Genomic DNA, 17,931 nt, shown 5'->3' on the forward strand with positions numbered 1-17,931 from the left:
TGTTAATTTGTTATCCATCATTCCAAATCAAAATTTGTCATCATGTATTTGTATACACAACATAAAATCAAGTGCGAGTTTGAATATATGCAGTCTAAAAAATCATGTTCCTCTTTTAATTTCTGTATTTGAAACATAGTTGGGATACATATATTAAAATAAATTACCTTGACTGGACACTTGTGCCATTTACTAATCTAAACTTTTCAATTTATTGTAATTGTGTATATTCAATTTTTTATGAACTGCTGTTATGATTAACATTTTTTTTTTTTTTGTTTATTGTTGCTCTTTAAATATATAACATCATTTACATTGTCATAATTTTCTGTGATGGGGCAAGAGGAAGTGATAGATTTTACACAATGTAATTATAAAGAAAACTATTGTAGTTGCTTAGGTATTCTTTACACCATACATGGGTGTTTGTAATGGGTAAGCCAAAGTTAATTTTAATTTTTTTTGTGCAATAACAAAATTGCAATGTACAGTTTTAGCAAAGTACCGTTATTCAGTCCTTTATAAAAAAAAAAAAAAAACAAATTGAAATTGAAAGAAATGTACATTATGTATAGATAGAATAGATTTTATGTATAGTGTATTTTAAAAGTTTCAATTGTTTTATATATATATATACATATATGTATTTGTGAACAGAAGCTGATGTTGCATATCATCTAAAAGAATTCTCAATTATGCTGATAAATAAAAAAAAATTATACATATTATTGATTTATACATCATTTTGGTTCACAAAAATGTAAAAAATATATTTGTGGAAGGGTAAATTTAGTTACTTTTGAGAGTAAATGTAAGATTTTTATAAGCTATCATTTGCCATGTTTGATATGTGTATAGTGTTAAAATAGTTGTATTTTATTATATATTTTTTTTTATCTTAATTCGAGGTTATTGTTATGATAACAATATTTTATTACGTTAAAACATTTCTACCATGGCAAGTGATAAAAGATTTAATGTAAGACATGTGAAAAGTGCCTTTAAATTTAAAATGAATAAAGTTTATATCGATATAGCTTTTTATGTTAACTTATGCTATTTATAAATATTAATAATATTATCTGTTTTGATGTATCATTATGTTTTTTTACTTTAATTACTAGTTTACATCTGCAAATGGAAACACTAAAACGATATTACACAAAAATATACAACACAAAAGTAAACAAGATAATTTAGTGATTAACTTCAATTACATGTCAGTCATTGATTTTTTGCATAAAGTCTGTTTAACGAGAAGAGATACCGAACGTAAACAAAGCCCATCATTTTTTCGTAGCGACGACGGAACAAACAAAATATAGTCTATCTCTTTCTTTCTTGTTTATCTATATTTTAACTGGCTTTGACAACTTACAATATTATTTAAGAAGTATCAAATCTTATGTACATAATTATATTTAATTAAGTAGTTCTCAAAATATAAATATATTTTGCATTTTAAAAATTTGTGTAAATAATAAAAGGCTACAAAACCCTGCATAGTTGAATGACCTCGCATTTTGTTTGCTTACGTTTGGTATCTCGGCTCGTTGAACGCAATATAGACTAAAAACAGTAAGAGTTGTCTACCTCATAACACTTTTTTTTACTAATAATATAGGTCAATTAGAGAGTGATGAATTTAACAGTAGAAAAATACTCATTTACACGGATGAAACAGTTGCGTACTTTAAGAGCCATTTCACAAAAATCGGTAACAATCCGAGAAATTGTATTATTTTGACGTCGTTAATCTCAGTATTGGATGCAATAATATAATTTCTATTTTTGAAATATTATGAGCAACCTCCGTTGTAGTAACATAATGAATCAGAATTCAGCCGCCTCCCTGGGTAAACGGTCGATATGTATATTTTGAAGTCCTATTTTTCAATAGCCTCTACCTTAAAATTATAAAAAAATATGGTAATATGTGGAATGTGTTTTTGGTGATACATAATGTAAATTTTTTCCATTTGTGTGTCTGTTAATCCGTAATAAAATTTTAAAGTTACGAATATTTTCCAAATTAGTACAATTTCAAAAGCTATATTTTCTTAAACAACAGAAATTTTAAGGACTATCTATACCAAAGTAAACTTACATCATTTAGGAACATAAAAAAATATATAATTAAAATATTTAATTATTTTTAATGCCGTTTGTATTAAAAATAAAAATATAGTATATAATACCACGCATCGAACCCAACCTAGTAAAACAGTCGAGCGTCAAATTTCTGCGCAGCTGTCTCTTTCGCTCACACGCGCCAAGCGACTGTTGTTAGTGTGATGAACCGCATTTGATACTTTATTACCATAAAAATAAAAAAAATATGCGATAATATAATGATAATTTGTGTAAATTAATGTATAATTTTTTTCTCACATTATCAATACAAATAGGCATTTAAATCTGTTTGTCTTGTTATTTGTTGATAAATTTTATATTTGTCGGTGTCATTAGGTTTACAAAAAAATTAAAGCCAGCAAAATTTGAAGGTCTACTTGCATCCAAAACTATGTAACTCCACCCATTCACACTCAGATTTTCTGGAGCATAATAAAATGCTATTTTATTTATATCGTAAATATTCGATTCATTCGTAAACTCCTAACACAAAATTGATTTTTTATTACCTATTATTTTAAATTTTTGACCGTTGTTATATAACATACTTTTAATATTCGTCATAATTTTTTATGACATAATTATTAATTTTTATTATACATTAGAAAAAGATCAAGATGGTTTTTTGTGGACTCGTGCGATGCGACCAAATTTACCTAAACTTGCAGAGCGAAAAATTGTGAAAGATTCGTTGGGATAAGTATGAGGAGTTTTTGTCAATTTTGAATCACTTTACCGCCAAACCACCATTTTCTGGCTTTTGATCTATATACCAAAACTAAATCAAATTTTTCGAATAAAATACGTATTTCTAAATGATTTTTAATAGTTTAATTTATGTGATTTTAGTTAAAAAAAAAAAAGAAAATTTATTTAATTTTACAGTAACTTTCTGTGCAATTGAAAATTATAACAGTCAGTTATTTTCTTTAGGAATCAATTCAATTTAAATTTTAAACATTTTACTTTTTCATTTATTTACTGATACCTACGGACAGAAACAGTAAACAGGTGGATCATTTTAAAATAAAAGTATAGTAAGTATTTAGCACAACAGATTGCACACAAGAAATTGCACCATATTACACTAAATCGTCTCCATCTTAAGATAATAATCCTTAACGTTTTTTTTAAAAAGTCAACAGTGATTTGGCCTCCCTTATGGGTAAGGGCAGACTATTCCATAATTTAATAGCCTGAACAGTAAAAGACTGACTAAAGTACTTGGACTTATGTACGGGTAGCTTCAGCATAAGTCTTCGAGATGTTCTTAATTCTGAAGCTTCGCCGAGATATATAAATTTATCTTTTAAATAAGAAGAAGAATTTGGATTAAATATCACACAGTACAACAGAGAAAGAATATGTAGGTTCCGGCGAGGGCTTATAGGAAGCCACTTGAGCTTGGAACGAAATTCCGAAACATGCTCAAATTTGCGTAGGCAAAATATGAACCGGATGGCAAGATTTTAAAGTCGCTCAAGCCTGTTAAGTTGGTCCTCGGTCAAATTAGCTTGCAACTGCATAATCTAGAATAGATAAGAGAGTTTGCCAACATAATTTTTGTAGGGATTGGCAGAACGGATTTAAAGCGACGTAACGAACTCAGTGTCGCAAAAGTTTTCTTAGTAATTACCTTTAAATGATGTGACCATGACAGCGTCTTGTCTAAGTGAATGCCGAGATCTCTGACAGTGGAGCAGTAAGGCATGCTAGTATCATTATAGGTAATAGGTGGTAAATTATTTCTTTTTCCGATCATGCCAGGACTGCCTATAACAACGACTTCCGACTTGCCAGGGCCGATACTAAGTCCATATCACTTGCTCCAATCAGAATTTTTTTTAAGGTCCATATTCATTAAGTTGATTGCATTCACAACATTCTTAGGCGTGGAATGGCGGTAAATCTGAATATCGTCTGCATCAGTGGCGTAGCGTGGTTTTCGGCCGCCCGGGGCGGAAAAAAATTTTGCCGCCCCCTTATTTAGGTATTTCAATTTAAAGTATACTAAAACTTGAGTGGCTACGACATATAAAATTTAGCCACCCCCTTTCATCCCGTGGGTGTCGTAAGAGGCGACTAAGGGATAGAAAAGTTCCAATAATAATAATAGTAATAATGATAAAGCTTTATTTAATTCCATACAAAATTCATCAATCCTTATCTCAATTTGCCCAAATCAAAATTTCAATCAATTACAAAAACAATACAAAATAATTAATACTACTTATTAGATTTTATTAGATTAGTGATCATTATTAAGACATACTATTTTATGCAAAATAAATAAATTAATCTAATATATAAAATTCTCGTGTCGCGGTGTTTGTAGTTAATCTCCTCCGAAACGGCTTGACCGATTTTCATGAAATTTTTTGTGCATATTGGGTAGGTCTGAGAATCGAACAACATCTATTTTTCATCCCCCTAAATGTTAAGGGTAGTCCACCCCTAATTTTTTTTGATTTTTAAATAAATTATTTATTTTTTATTTTTTTATGATACGACATTAAAAAATATATACAACCCTAAATTTTCAACCTATCTATGATCAAGCCCTATTTTTCCATCGTAATTTTTATTTTAATAATTTGTGGCGACATCTAACGCGTGAAATACGAACGACTACAAACTACGTAATTAGAGAAAACTGACGTATGCTACATCGCGCTATCAAAGTTTTCAAAGTGATTAAGTATATATACAAGATCACGACAACAACCGTCGGGGCCGGTAGCCCGCCAGACACAACACCTGTCTGATTGGAGGATCCTCCCTTTTCGATGGCCGACGTGATTCTTCACACTACGTTTCACACGCATCGCCAAACTGGTGACCCCGAGCATGAACATCAGCGCAGCCTTCGTAAGTTACGTCATCGTGACGTCATCATCACTTGACCCCGAGCATGAACATCAGCGCAACCTTCATTGTCATCATCACTTCCTCAAGCTTTCGAGCAGCGAGAAGCATCCAACATCTACGGCTTCAGCCAGCCAGCATCTACGGCTACTACGGGTATCCTGACCACCAGCATGCAGCGGACGCGCATTCCTGGTCATCGCCCACAGCTTTCTCAGCGACTTTGGCACAGCACACTGCACTTCGGCCGGTCAGCAAGCAGAGACGCACTTCTCTCCTGGTCGACGCAGCAGCCAGCCACTACGCAGTACGTGCAGTACTGCGTAGTGGCTGGCTGCCTCCGACTCACTACTCCGACTCACTGGAGCATATGCAGCATCACCGCAGACAGTTCCGACTCACCGTGAACTATGCGGCATCTGGTTCCGACTCACTGGAACATTCCACTGGCCCGGCAAGCATCACAAGATGAATGGATGACTTAACCTACTATCGACCTCCGGTCTCGGAGGGGAGTGATGTGGCGACATCTATCGCGCGAAATACGAACGACTACAAACTACGTAATTAGAGAAAACTGACGTATGCTACATCGCGCTATCAAAGTTTTCAAAGTGATTAAGTATATATACAAGATCCCGACAACAACCGTTGGGCCAGTAGCCCGCCAGACACAACACCCGTCTGGTGGAGGATCCTCCCTTTTCGATGGCGGACGCGATTCTTCACACTACGTTTCACACGCATCGCCAAAAATTTTCTTTAATTATGATTTTTTTCTCAATTCAATTTGATCTCCAGCCTTCGCCGGTCGATTACTATCAATCGATCAGTTATCCCCGCTAGATGTCTACATTACGTTGTCGCCTCTCATCCAGCAAACATTACGGAGTAGGGATGAGAATAAAGCCGGTCTTCTGTCTTACTCACTATATCGTTTTCGGCCATTTTTTATGGTTTTATTTGTGTATTGATCGTAGCAGTGACTGTTATACGTATTATTTTAATTTTTCTGTGCACTAAATAAAGCATACTTTCATTGTCTACAACGCTTTCGATTATAAGTAAATCCCCGCACACTTATATTATAGTAGATAGTTTATTGGCAAAACAACGTTTGCTGGGTCAGCTAGTTAATAAAATAAAATAGCAAAGTTCCAATACCACCGTGGAACTAGTGAAGCCGACCGATGGCGGTATAGCCATCCTACAGCTGGCTTTTTAAATACACAACCGAAGACGGGCAGCAGCGTCTTCGGTACGACAAAGCTAGCCCTGCAGTCACCAACCCTCCTGCCCAGCGTGGGCAAAAGGGTTGGCCCCATGAGTTCGCGGCAGAATTTTAGGCCCTCAGTTCCCGGCAGCCCCACTATTCCCGGCCACAGCAGCGGCCGCGGTAACGGTGGGGTGAAGGGTGCTGAGAATCACCGGGTTAAGGGAGACTGCCGCTTAAAACTACACGTACCCTTTGAAGAAAGGGTGAGGACACGATGATCTTGGACTTCGGGCACTTGTTCTACTTCCGTGAAGGTGATGGGTTTTCTCAAGGTGGCGTCGATTTTCTGGTCCACAAGACTCTCACTAACAACGTTGTGGAAGTCAGCAATGTGTCGACCCAGGTAGCGTACCTTGTACTTAAACTCACTGTCAGGTACTCCGGTAAAAGCGATACAGGTCTATACGCCGACCTCAGCACACTCTGACAATGAAGTCGAAGCCTTGTATTACGATATTTCTAGGGCCATGCATGGGACTACTTCGGCCTTCTACAACGTTGTTATGGGAGAGTTCAACGCTAAATTGGGAATACAAGACCGCGACGAATCGAGGATCGGACCACACGGGTAGGGGCGCAGGAATCGCAGGGGGCAGATGCTCGTCAACTACTACGAGTCAGAGGGGCTCTTCTTGATGAATTCAATTTTTTGAGAAGAAGCCCCAAAGGCCTGAAAGACCTGGCAAAGCCCCGATACTATGACGAGGAACGAGATAGTTTGATCATAGCGGATAAAAGGCATATATTCAGAGATGTCTCCTTGGCTAATTGGTTTAACAATGGCAGTAACCACCGGCTATTGCAGGGCACTTTGAATATATGCCTCCGAAAAGAACGGGCCCGCTTAATGAAATCTACTCTCCGACCTACGCTGCCCCAAATACTATGTGGCTCCGAGCAGTTTCAATTGGAACTCCAAAACCGATTCGATTCGCTGGAAACTACTGGCAACGTGGAAGAGATGACCGACAACGTGGTGAAGACGGTGTGTACACTAGGTCGTAGGCACTTTCCGTCGACGAAGTTAACGAAGCTGTCCAACTCTCTTCAGAAGTTGCTTACTGCTCAAGCAGTTTCGCCAGAACAGAGGACTATTTCCAAGAAGATACGAAAACTTGTACGCCGAGACCTCCACTGCTCAAATACGAGAGAGATTGCTACTCTGATTGAGCAATTGCATTAGTATTGTATCAAGAAAGCTGAAGGAAAATGACATGCCGATAGAATATGCTGACCTTCTCAAGCATTGCCTTTCATCTGGCTACATGTTGTGGAATAATCAGTTCTACAAGCAAGTAGATGGCGTAGCGATGGGCTCACCAGTATCCCCCGTTATCGCCGACATATTTATGGAGGACTTCGAGGAGACTGCTCTGCGTACCTCGCCCATAACACCCAGGCTTTACAAACGGTATGTAGATGATACTTTCACAATATTACCATCTGATAAAGTATCCATATTCTTACACCATCTTAACTCCATAAATTCTAAAATTCAATTCACAATGGAGTTAGAGGCAAATAAATCTTTAGCTTTCTTAGATGTATTAGTCAGTCTGCGAGACAACAAGCTTCGGGTACCGCGTCCTCATCACAGTGAACGTGTGAAACCAGCCACCGTCGAACGAGTACCTGCTGTGCTACCTTTTATGAAAGGGGTCACTGACAAGATTGGCTTCATCTTAAAGCGAGCTTCTATAAAAACTTTTTTCAAGCCGCCAAAAACAATAAGTCAATTTTTACCATCTGTCAAGTGTCATATACCCTTACAAGATGCAGGAGTATACAAGCTTGATTGTGACTGTGGTCTCTCTTATATAGGACAAACAAAACGATCAATCAAAACTCGCGTTTAAGAACATATAGCTGACTTGAAACATCGTCGCTATACTAAGTCCGCAATCTGTGAACACAGTCTAGACACAGCTAGCCATTATATTAGATTCGATAAACCACAGATCCTCGCAAAAGAACACCGATTCCAACCAAGGATGATCCGTGAGGCTATTGAAATTAAAAAACATCCAAATTTCAATAGAGAAGCTGGCTGGCAATTACCACCTGCTTGGGACCCTATTATTAATATAATTAAATCAAAAACCAAGCATAATTTACCACAGATTAAAGACTCAATTAGCACATTCTGCGTAGATAGGACTAAATAAAATATTGATGTATGTCGGGTAGTTTCGAATGACTTTGTAACGTTAGGACCTCTGACACCTCAGTCCTCCCGTGACCATGGTTGCTGTAAAGTATCCGAAACGTCGGGAATCAAAGTTAATAAACCGCGATAAAATCCGAAAAAAGTTGTTTCATTAAATGTTTAACAACCAAGTCATTCCGAGACTGGTATCGGTCTATAGTATCCTTCTCGAAGCTGTTCAGTATTATATTTACCTAGGCCATACCATCCAACTATGCCGTAACAACTTCGAGAAGGAGGCCGATAGAAGGATTCGGTTAGTCTGGACGGCGTTTGGCAGGCTTCGTCGAGTCTTCACTTCGAATATTCCGCAATGCTTGAAGACAAAACTCTCCGAGTAATGCGTCCTGCCAGTGTTAACATACGGAGTCGAGACGTGGACACTGACGAAGGGACTAGTCCACAAGTTTAAAGTCGCTCAACGTGCTATGGAATAGGCTATACTTGGGATTTCTCTCAAAGATAGGATTAGAAATGAGATTATCCGTGAGAGAACGAAAGTAACCGACATAGCACACAGAATTAGCAAGTCGAAGTGGCAGTAAGCTGGTCATCTGTGTCGCAGGACCGATTGCCATTGGAGCAGGCGGATTCTGGAGTAAGGACCGCGTCTTGGCGAACGCAGTGTAGGACGTCCTCCGGCCCGTTAGACTGACGATCTACGTAATTAGTAATTACCGGTGTGGTCCTCAATTGCAGGAGCATTGTGGAGCATACAATACAATACAAATATACTTTATTGTACAACCAGAAACAATACCTGTTGGATAAAATACGCAAGAAAAAAATAATAAATAATTGTGTTTGTAGGCAAACGAAGAAAAACCGACTTTAATTATATCGAAAAGTAATACAACGTATGTAGACAAAAAAAAATAGTCAAGTAAATACACATTATCAAAGATTGCTCCAACGATCAATGAATGAAATTCCGACAATCCTTCGTGGTTTCGTGGTTTTCACATTTTCAACATCCAATCCTAACCCGGTAACTCGTTCTTCCACTACGTCGACATCTTTTCGAAGCTTAGTCACCGCGTCGCTAACATCTTTTATAGCCCAAAGCGTTTTTTCTTGGAGCTCTTTTTGTTGCTCTTGTAATTCTTGCAAAGCACCACGAATTTAAGCCTTTTGTTGCTCTTGTGATTCTTGCAATTTGAAATTTGTTTGCTCTTGTAATTCTTGCAATTTGAAAGTTGTTTGCTCTTGTGATTCTTACAAAGCACTACGAATTTCAGCCCTTTGCTGCTCTTGTGATTCTTGCAATTTTAAACTTCTTTGCTCCGTTAATTTAATTAAACTCCCTAATTGAAGAGCCACTTGAGAGTCTGTAGAAGCTACGGTGTCGCTGGTGGGTGTGGTAAGATGGGTGGATCCAGTGGGCGGGGCTTGAGACAAAGTGGGCGGGGCCTGAGCCTGAGTAGGCGGGGCCTGAGCCTGAGTAGGCGGGGCCTGAGCCCGAGTGGGTGGGGCCTGAGCCCGAGTGGGCGGGGCCTTAGTTCGCGTGGGCGGGGCCTGGGGGCGTGGTCAGTGGGCGGTGTACGATGGGCGGGGTCAGAGGGCTGGGCTTGGCCCACCGTGGGCGGAGTGTGGTCCCCAGTGGGTGTGGCCTCCGCAGCTCGTTGTGCCCTTGTCCTGACGCCCTCCTTGAAGTCTTCTCTCGGAGTCAAATGGCATCTAAAAATCTCACTTCCGACACCAGTTGTTACGTGTTAGGGTTCGAAGGATTTGGAGAGAAAGACCTGCTGACTCTTTTGGAGACTTTATTCACTAGCACTAGGTCCAACGCAAAGTACTAGGTTCAAACACTAAGCACTAAGTTCAAACACTAAGCACTCACGATGTCTTCAGTCGTAGCCAATGTCGTAGGTTTCGCTGGTATCACTCTTGATCACTAGTTTTCATTTTGAACTCGCCTCGAAGATCGCTCAAACTGAACTGCATTCGCTCGCCTACCTGCGGCTATTTTTATCGGCCGACACGAGGCCCAGACAATTCTGGAAAGTTTGCGCATGTACCCGGTTTTCGAGACTATACTTCTATATAGTTCCACAGTAGTTCCTCTAACGCCATCTAGTATTGAGTAGAGAGTTTCATGCTATCGCTGTCTTTGTGTGGTTTCAATGGTTGCCGCTAGATGGCGCTAGTTTCTTTGTGTGTTCGTAGCAATCCAATAAATTGCTATTAAAGTCACCACACACTATAATATCTTTGTTACGTTAAAGAGTTAGCTTTGTTAATAATTCTTCTAATACTGCTTCAAATTGTTCGTAACATGCACTGGGTGGTCTATAGATACGGACATTGCGCTAGCTCGATACAGGCTATCTCTATAGTTCGTTCAATGGAAAGACTTACAATATCTCTACGTACCTTAAATTTTAGGTTTTTATTCACTATGATTAATGAGCCCCCATGTATGGCTGTCTCCCTACAGAACGAACTGGCAACTTGGCGCTTATTAAAGTTTAAAACAGCCTGGTATTCTTTAAGCCATTGTTCAGTAATACAAATTATATTAATATTATATTTATTTCAGAAAAGTTCTGTTTCAGGTTCCTTAACCAAAAGGCCCTGTATGTTTTGATGCACCAAGTTTAAACAATGCTTGTTATGTTACACGAGCCTAACCCCACGGTATCAGTGTGCCTTCGACTTACCTTCATACGAAGATAATTAAAACAATATATTTTAATATAAGAAACCCAGGTGTGCCCACAGCCTTATTTCACTGTACCGCATACGTGCAAGATTTCAATATAATTTCGGACGAAGATGGCAAGCAATGGAAGGCGACAACCGCAGAGACCACCGCAGCGACGGCTCCACCGTGGAAACCTTTCTTCAACTTCGTTTTATTTAATCATTCTTTTACTTAACATCAGTAGGGAATCACCTCTCTTTAATTATAAGTTTAATTGTAATTTGAATTAATAAAGTAAATGGCTTTTTTTGGCGTCTGCGGCTGCAACAATCGGAACTGGCGCAGCTATAATTTGTTTTGTCACAATTATTGAAACTACCATAGTTAAGGAAAAAAAATATAACTAACAAAAATACGGACATACGTCTGTAATAAATTATTATTATTATTATTATCTGCCCCTTATTATTCCTTCCTTGTTATTCCTGAGTCACAATCCGTGTGGTCCGATTTTCGATCGGTCTTGTGTTCCTACTTTAGTGTTGAAATATCCCATAACAACGTTGTAGAAGACCGAAGTAGTGCCATATATGGGCCTTGTAATATCTTCATACAAGGCTTAGACTTCATCGTCAGTGTGCCGAGGTCGGCGCATACACCACCTTTCGATTAAAACAAAAATCATCGAAATCGAAATTAGAACCTCCTCCTTTTTGGAAGTCGGTTAAGTTGGTGTTGGAAATTGAATATTTAACTGACTTCAAAACGTGCATTTAAATGAGTTATTATTGTGTCTAGTACATTATTGAAAAAAGTGATCTGAAGATAATTCTTCAAATTGTTTTTTTATTTTCCGTCAAGTGTTTCTCATCGGTTCCGCCTTGCATCAAACGTGTGCTGTTGAACACGCTGAGAACAGGGGAGCTACCTCCAAGTTTCAAACAAAGATGTTCGAAACTTGTTGAGAATTCCTCTGTAATTTTTCAGATAAGTTACCATTATTAAATCGCGTTCATGGAATCGGGCTTATTTATATTCCGGATGTGGGAGAAATTTTCATTAGTTCAAATTATAGTTTGTAAGATAGAGTCCGGAGACATGCACGAAGAGAGAATGATTTGACTTATCCTTCAATTTCATGCCTCCGACGACTACTATAATACTTCGTTATTAATCGCAAAAGCGGGAAAACCACACACAATAATTATGATGCACGTTTTTTTTTTCAAGTGATCGAGACAGAAAGTCCTATTTAATATTTTGTCAGTTCAACAACTTCTACAGATGGTGCTCCAGCAATGACACGGTGTCATATGCCCTGCTGAAAATTCCAAATAAAAAATGAACTGCTTTTATCTTGATCCAAATAGCTCAGATAAAAATTGTATGACAACTTTGGAATCCCTGTTTCAAAAACACAATACCTAGTTTACAATAACTTCCCATACAAATCATCGTTTTTAACCGACTTCCAAAAAAGGAGGAGGTTCTCAATTCGACTGTATTTTTTTTTTTTATGTCACTAGGTTGGCAAACAAGCGTACGACTCGTCTGATGGTAAGCGATTACTGTAGCTTATAGACGCCTGCAACACCAGAAGTATAGCAAGCGCGTTGCCGACCCAATCCCCAATCCCCCCAGGAGCTCTGGTCACCTTACTCACCAACAGGAACACAATACTGCTTGAAAACAGTATTATTTTGCTGTGATCTTCTGTAAGGTCGAGGTACTACCCCAGTCGGGCTGCTCCATATTTTGAGCAGAAAATTCCTGCTGTGCCCTACCTCAGTTAGTTTTTTTTTTTGTATGTTACATCAGAACTTTTTACTGGGTGGAGCGATTTCGACAAATTTTCTTTTAATCGAAAGGTGATGTGTGCCAATTGGTCCCATTTAAATTTATTTGAGATCTAACAACTACTTTTCGAAACATTTTTGAATATCATATCAAAAATTGACCGCTCCAGCGGGATTCGAACCCGCGTCTCCGACTGACCGTGTCGGTCGACACGAGTTCGAATCCCGCTGGAGCGGTCAATTTTTGATATGATATTCAAAAATGTTTAGAATTCCTAATGTGTGGGTACACAAAAATAAAAATCGTACAAACTACTTTTCGAGCTATATCTAATAATGCGTTTTTACTTGACGCTTTTTTCGTCGACCTGCGTTGTATTATACCGCACAACTTTCTACTGGATGTACCGATTTGAATAATTCTTTTTTTGTTAGAAAGGGGATATACCTAGTTTGGTACCATGATAAGGAAACCAGGATCTGATGATGGGATCTCAGAGAAATCGAGGGAAACTCTTGAAAATCCGCAATAACTTTTTACTGGGTGTACCGATTTTTCGATTCGAGCAAACCCAATTATTTATTTGGAATTTTCAGCAGGGAGGAGTTCATTGCTTGCTTAAAACATGCAGTACCTACTACTAAATGTATTCGCTGTACCTACATTGTATTATTCATCGTCAGTATTTGGTCGCAAAAAATCTTAATGAATGCCTGCATGCATCGCTCCATTACGGCATTAGAGCAATCAACAAGATAAGAAACAATTCATTAAATGACATTATTTGGGCAACTTTGTAGTGAAAATTATGACTACCTACTATAATCGCTTGCTGTTGCACTCAAATTAGCCTATTTAGCTTACGCTACTTAGCTTAGTACGAGAATTCCTTGAAAACAGAGATTATGAATGCGAGGAAACTTATTTGCGTCCGAAACAGACATCTTTGACAGACTTTTAAAAAATATTTAATGATGTGAACTTGCAATTGCAAGGTGATGAGTTGATTTTATGAAAAACTGTTCACAATAAATCAAGAGGAAGATATCTCAGGGTGCATAAAATACTTGAAAAAAGGAAAGCATAAAAAATAAAAGTAGTTAATAGGTAGAGTAGGGCGAATAAATATTAATATCCAAGAAAAAGATCAAAATGCGCTTAAAAAATTGGCAAGAAAAATCCAAAAAAGGAAAACATAATATTGGACTTTTATTGAATCCAATAGTTTCACCTCCAAGCAATATCGAAAACATTGATATAAACAATTAATGAGGAATGCAGAAAAGAACAAAGATCTGTTTCCTTCTCTATTAGAGAAGCTAATTCTGGAGTCGTATAACCCAATATCCATTAATACTAATGAAGTTATGTAATAAAATAATAAACAAATAGCTATGTTTACGACTTAAGTTGCTTTTATAAATAAAAAGAAATAATGAATATTGTAAGGAACAATTCACAAATATAGCCTAGGGAAAGTCATTCCTTAATACGCACTGAGAAAACAAATCTCGACGACAAAAACCGATTAAAAAACTCCTAGTGGTTTAAAAACTTTTGCTAAATATATATTAAAATTTTATAAGCACATCTAATAGATAAAATGAAACAAACAAGGTTGAAGCCTGAAGGCTACTTAAAATAATGTTAAGTATTATTCATGCTCATCTGATTACCTGTATTTGCATGAACCTAACAATAGATGAGTTAAAAACTATGCTTAGAATAAATTAAAAGTAAAAAACCTCTTTAAAAAACGACTAAATTGTGAAAATTTTTCTGAATGTGCTAAAACGAAAAAAATAAATTATTACTTTAAAATGATTACTATCTATTTATAGTCACTACATAATTTATATGACAGAAAAGCTTCTTAATCTAACTTAAATAGTTTATTCTGTAAGGATCTCTTCTGATTTCCAATATCTCTAAGTTAATTGTGTAATAAGTATGACATCAAAAGGGATAGTAAAAATAAATGATAATCAGAAAACGAAGATAACAACAACTTCTTTATTTAAAGAGTTGAATAAGTTGTACAATAAGATATCTATATTATAGATGTTTTTATCGTGACAGTTTTTTTTTAATTTTAGTGCACAATTACACATTAAGGAAATGTACAAAGCAGGTTAGAACTATTGTAAGGCTGTTAATGTAAAATACAGTAAATGTGATACTGTTACTTTTTTTTTTTACATTCAATATAAGAAGTTTGTATCTTGATACTTTACTTTTAATCATCAAAATTTTGAGACAGTAAAAAGTTTGCTGCAAGATTTTCATTTTTTTCACATGCAAAATATGCTTGTATAACCATATGTTCGGGAAATCCCAATGCTTTTAATCGTTCAATGGCCTCTTTATCTTGAGGGGAAATTTGAATAACATTTTGTGATTGTGGTGGTTGGTTTTCAACAGAAATTTCATCTGGTGCTATAGCAGCAGCAGCAGCAGCAGCTGCGGCGGCAGCAGTAGGAGGAGTATTTACAGGTTCGTTAAGCATCCTTACAAATGCCTGTTGATGTTGGCTTATAGCTTGCAAAAGAGCTGGATTAGTTTGGCCAATTTGTTGAAGCACAGTGTTAAGTAAATTAGGATTCTGTTGGATAACTGCTCGCATCTGCTGAAATTGAGGTTGATCACGTAGAAACCCTAAAGGATCATCATCAGAACTCTCTTCAGCCTCTTGTTCCTGGAGCAATTCTTCTGGAATGCCTGTTATAAGATATTCCACAGCTCTTTCACGATTATTAAAAGATGCACGAAGTGCTTGCTCTACCTGTTGTCTATTATATCCCATATCCATTATGCTTTGAACTGTTGATTCAAAATCAAGCTCATTAGATTGAATTGGTGGTTCAGCTGCACGTTCGGGTTCAGTTTCCGGTGCAGGTTTTGGTTTTTCCTCGACGTTTTTATCTTTACCATCACCACTTTCCGTTGAAGCATTTTCTGCGGATGCTGGTGCCGAGGCTGATGATGTTTGTGGATTATCCGAAGATTTAGGTTTAGTCACCATTATAACGATGAATTTTTTTTCATCTATGTTGTATGTACGCAGTTTATTGTCATCGAGAAGGATTTTACCCGCATAAATAAGTTTTTGATGGTCTGCCGCATAATCTTTACCTTTTTCAACTTCAATTTTAAGCTTCAATGCTTTGACCGTTTCATCGGGATCAATTTCTATTTGAAACGTTTGCTGCTGTAAAGTTTTTAGCGTTACCAACATTTTTCTTGTATCCTTAATATAAAGAAACAATTATATGATTTCACAAATAACTAAACTGACTCGACAAAATTATCCAGTAAACATAACCTCGTAGCCAAAATCGCTTTTTTTAATGTCATCAATGTTCGGATACACCGATGTAGTATGTACATGCTAATCTTTTTTTTAAATAAAACTTTTAAAAATAGTTTTCTGCTACACTGATGAAAGGACTAATTCCATTAATTTTTTCTATTAAATAATAATATAACCAAAATACGATATATTAAGTCTGTTAACATAGGAACAAAGAAACTAAAATTGTGTTTGATCAAACGAAAAAAAAAAACCGATTCCAATTACATCGACCCGTATAACAGTAAATACAACTTAGGTAGATGAAAAATATTAAAGTAAATAGTTAAATACGCATTATTCTCTAATAACTCTCTAGTAACTCAAAAAGTCTTCAGATCTTAATCAAATTTAAATGGGGTCAGAACTAGATTTCGATTAAAATAAGAAACATCGGAAATCGGTTCACACGCTCAAAAGTTCTGAGGTAACATCCACAATCAACAAGAAGTAGGTTAAAGTGATTTCGAATTATAAAAAATAAGCTGTGGTATCCCTAATATCCTTAAGACCTAAGGCAGTTACTTAAATATACTCTTTGTAAAGCGGTGTTTTATGATAATATTTAGTGCTCACTGGACCAAGCCTGTGTCAAATTTAAATACGCTTCAGCCTGTAATATCCCACTGCTAGGCATAGGTCTTTTTCCCCATGTAGGAGAAGGGAAGGATTAAAGCTTAATCCGCCACGCTGCTCCAATGCGGGTTGGCGGGGCAATCGTAAGTTGGCGAGAGCAACTCAGTTATTTTTTGCTTTTTCAATTGTTCGCTAATTCAGATTCAATGTCCGATCAAAAAATTTTTTGTCCATTTTTAGTTTTTTTTTTCACTCCGGTTGAGTGCCGCTTCATTGTAATTGGTTATCTGTCTTCGTTGCACAGAACACACATCGATCGTCATGCGGTCATAAATTGAACCGTGTATAAAAGCGTGATACAAATCACGGTCTTCACTCAATATAACAATGTATAATGATGCGTCACTCAAAACATAACCAATTACAATGCTACGTCACTCAAACGGAGTGCGCAATGCGCACCGCATCACGTGACTGCACCCATCGATAGCAGTGATATACAGCGGCATTGACGTGAATGAAAAGTTATGACACAATCGTGCCAATCTCTCACCATTGAAATTAGGCTCCGTTGCATGACATGTATATAAGACCGTGATTGGTATCATCATCCGTCAAATAGCGTTATCCATAACTGTGTAACAGGCCCTAAAACCACGCCCTAAACGGTTTATCGCATATGCACTTAATTACTTACACAGCTTTCCAATACCTACGCAATCCAATACTACGTAATATGATCATTCCTATAATAGACTCAGTCCTTCCTGTCATAACCCATATTTTCAACGAATCCTTAAGTTCCAATACATTTCCTACTAGTTGGAAAAATGCTCAAATTATTCCCCTACCTAAAAAACGATCTTCGCCTAATAGCCATTTTGCCTTTCCTGTCCAAAGTTTTAGAGCGTCTTGTCCATCAACTGCTAACTTTCATAGTTACTTGTTTGGTCGTCGGCAGCGTGTTCGTGTCCAGGATTCTTATTCAGACTGGTCTAACGTTAATGCTGGCATTCCGTAAGGTGGCGTGTTGTCCCCGCTCTTATTTTGGATCTTCATAAATTCAATAATTCTCCGCATATCTC

General features: G+C 37.2%; 1 protein-coding gene across 1 annotated transcript; it reads right to left on the bottom strand.

The window, feature by feature from the left end:
• Positions 1–14,913: 14,913 nt before the first annotated feature.
• On the bottom strand, positions 14,914–16,283 carry LOC123653558 (UV excision repair protein RAD23 homolog A). Its single transcript, XM_045589550.1, has one exon. The coding sequence runs from the start codon at positions 16,154–16,156 to the stop codon at positions 15,158–15,160; it is 999 nt and encodes a 332-aa protein (XP_045445506.1). The 5' UTR covers positions 16,157–16,283; the 3' UTR covers positions 14,914–15,157.
• Between the last annotated feature and the right edge of the window lie 1,648 nt (positions 16,284–17,931).

This window comes from Melitaea cinxia, chromosome 5 (assembly GCF_905220565.1).
Source record: "Melitaea cinxia chromosome 5, ilMelCinx1.1, whole genome shotgun sequence".
Taxonomy (NCBI): Eukaryota; Metazoa; Arthropoda; class Insecta; order Lepidoptera; family Nymphalidae; genus Melitaea; species Melitaea cinxia.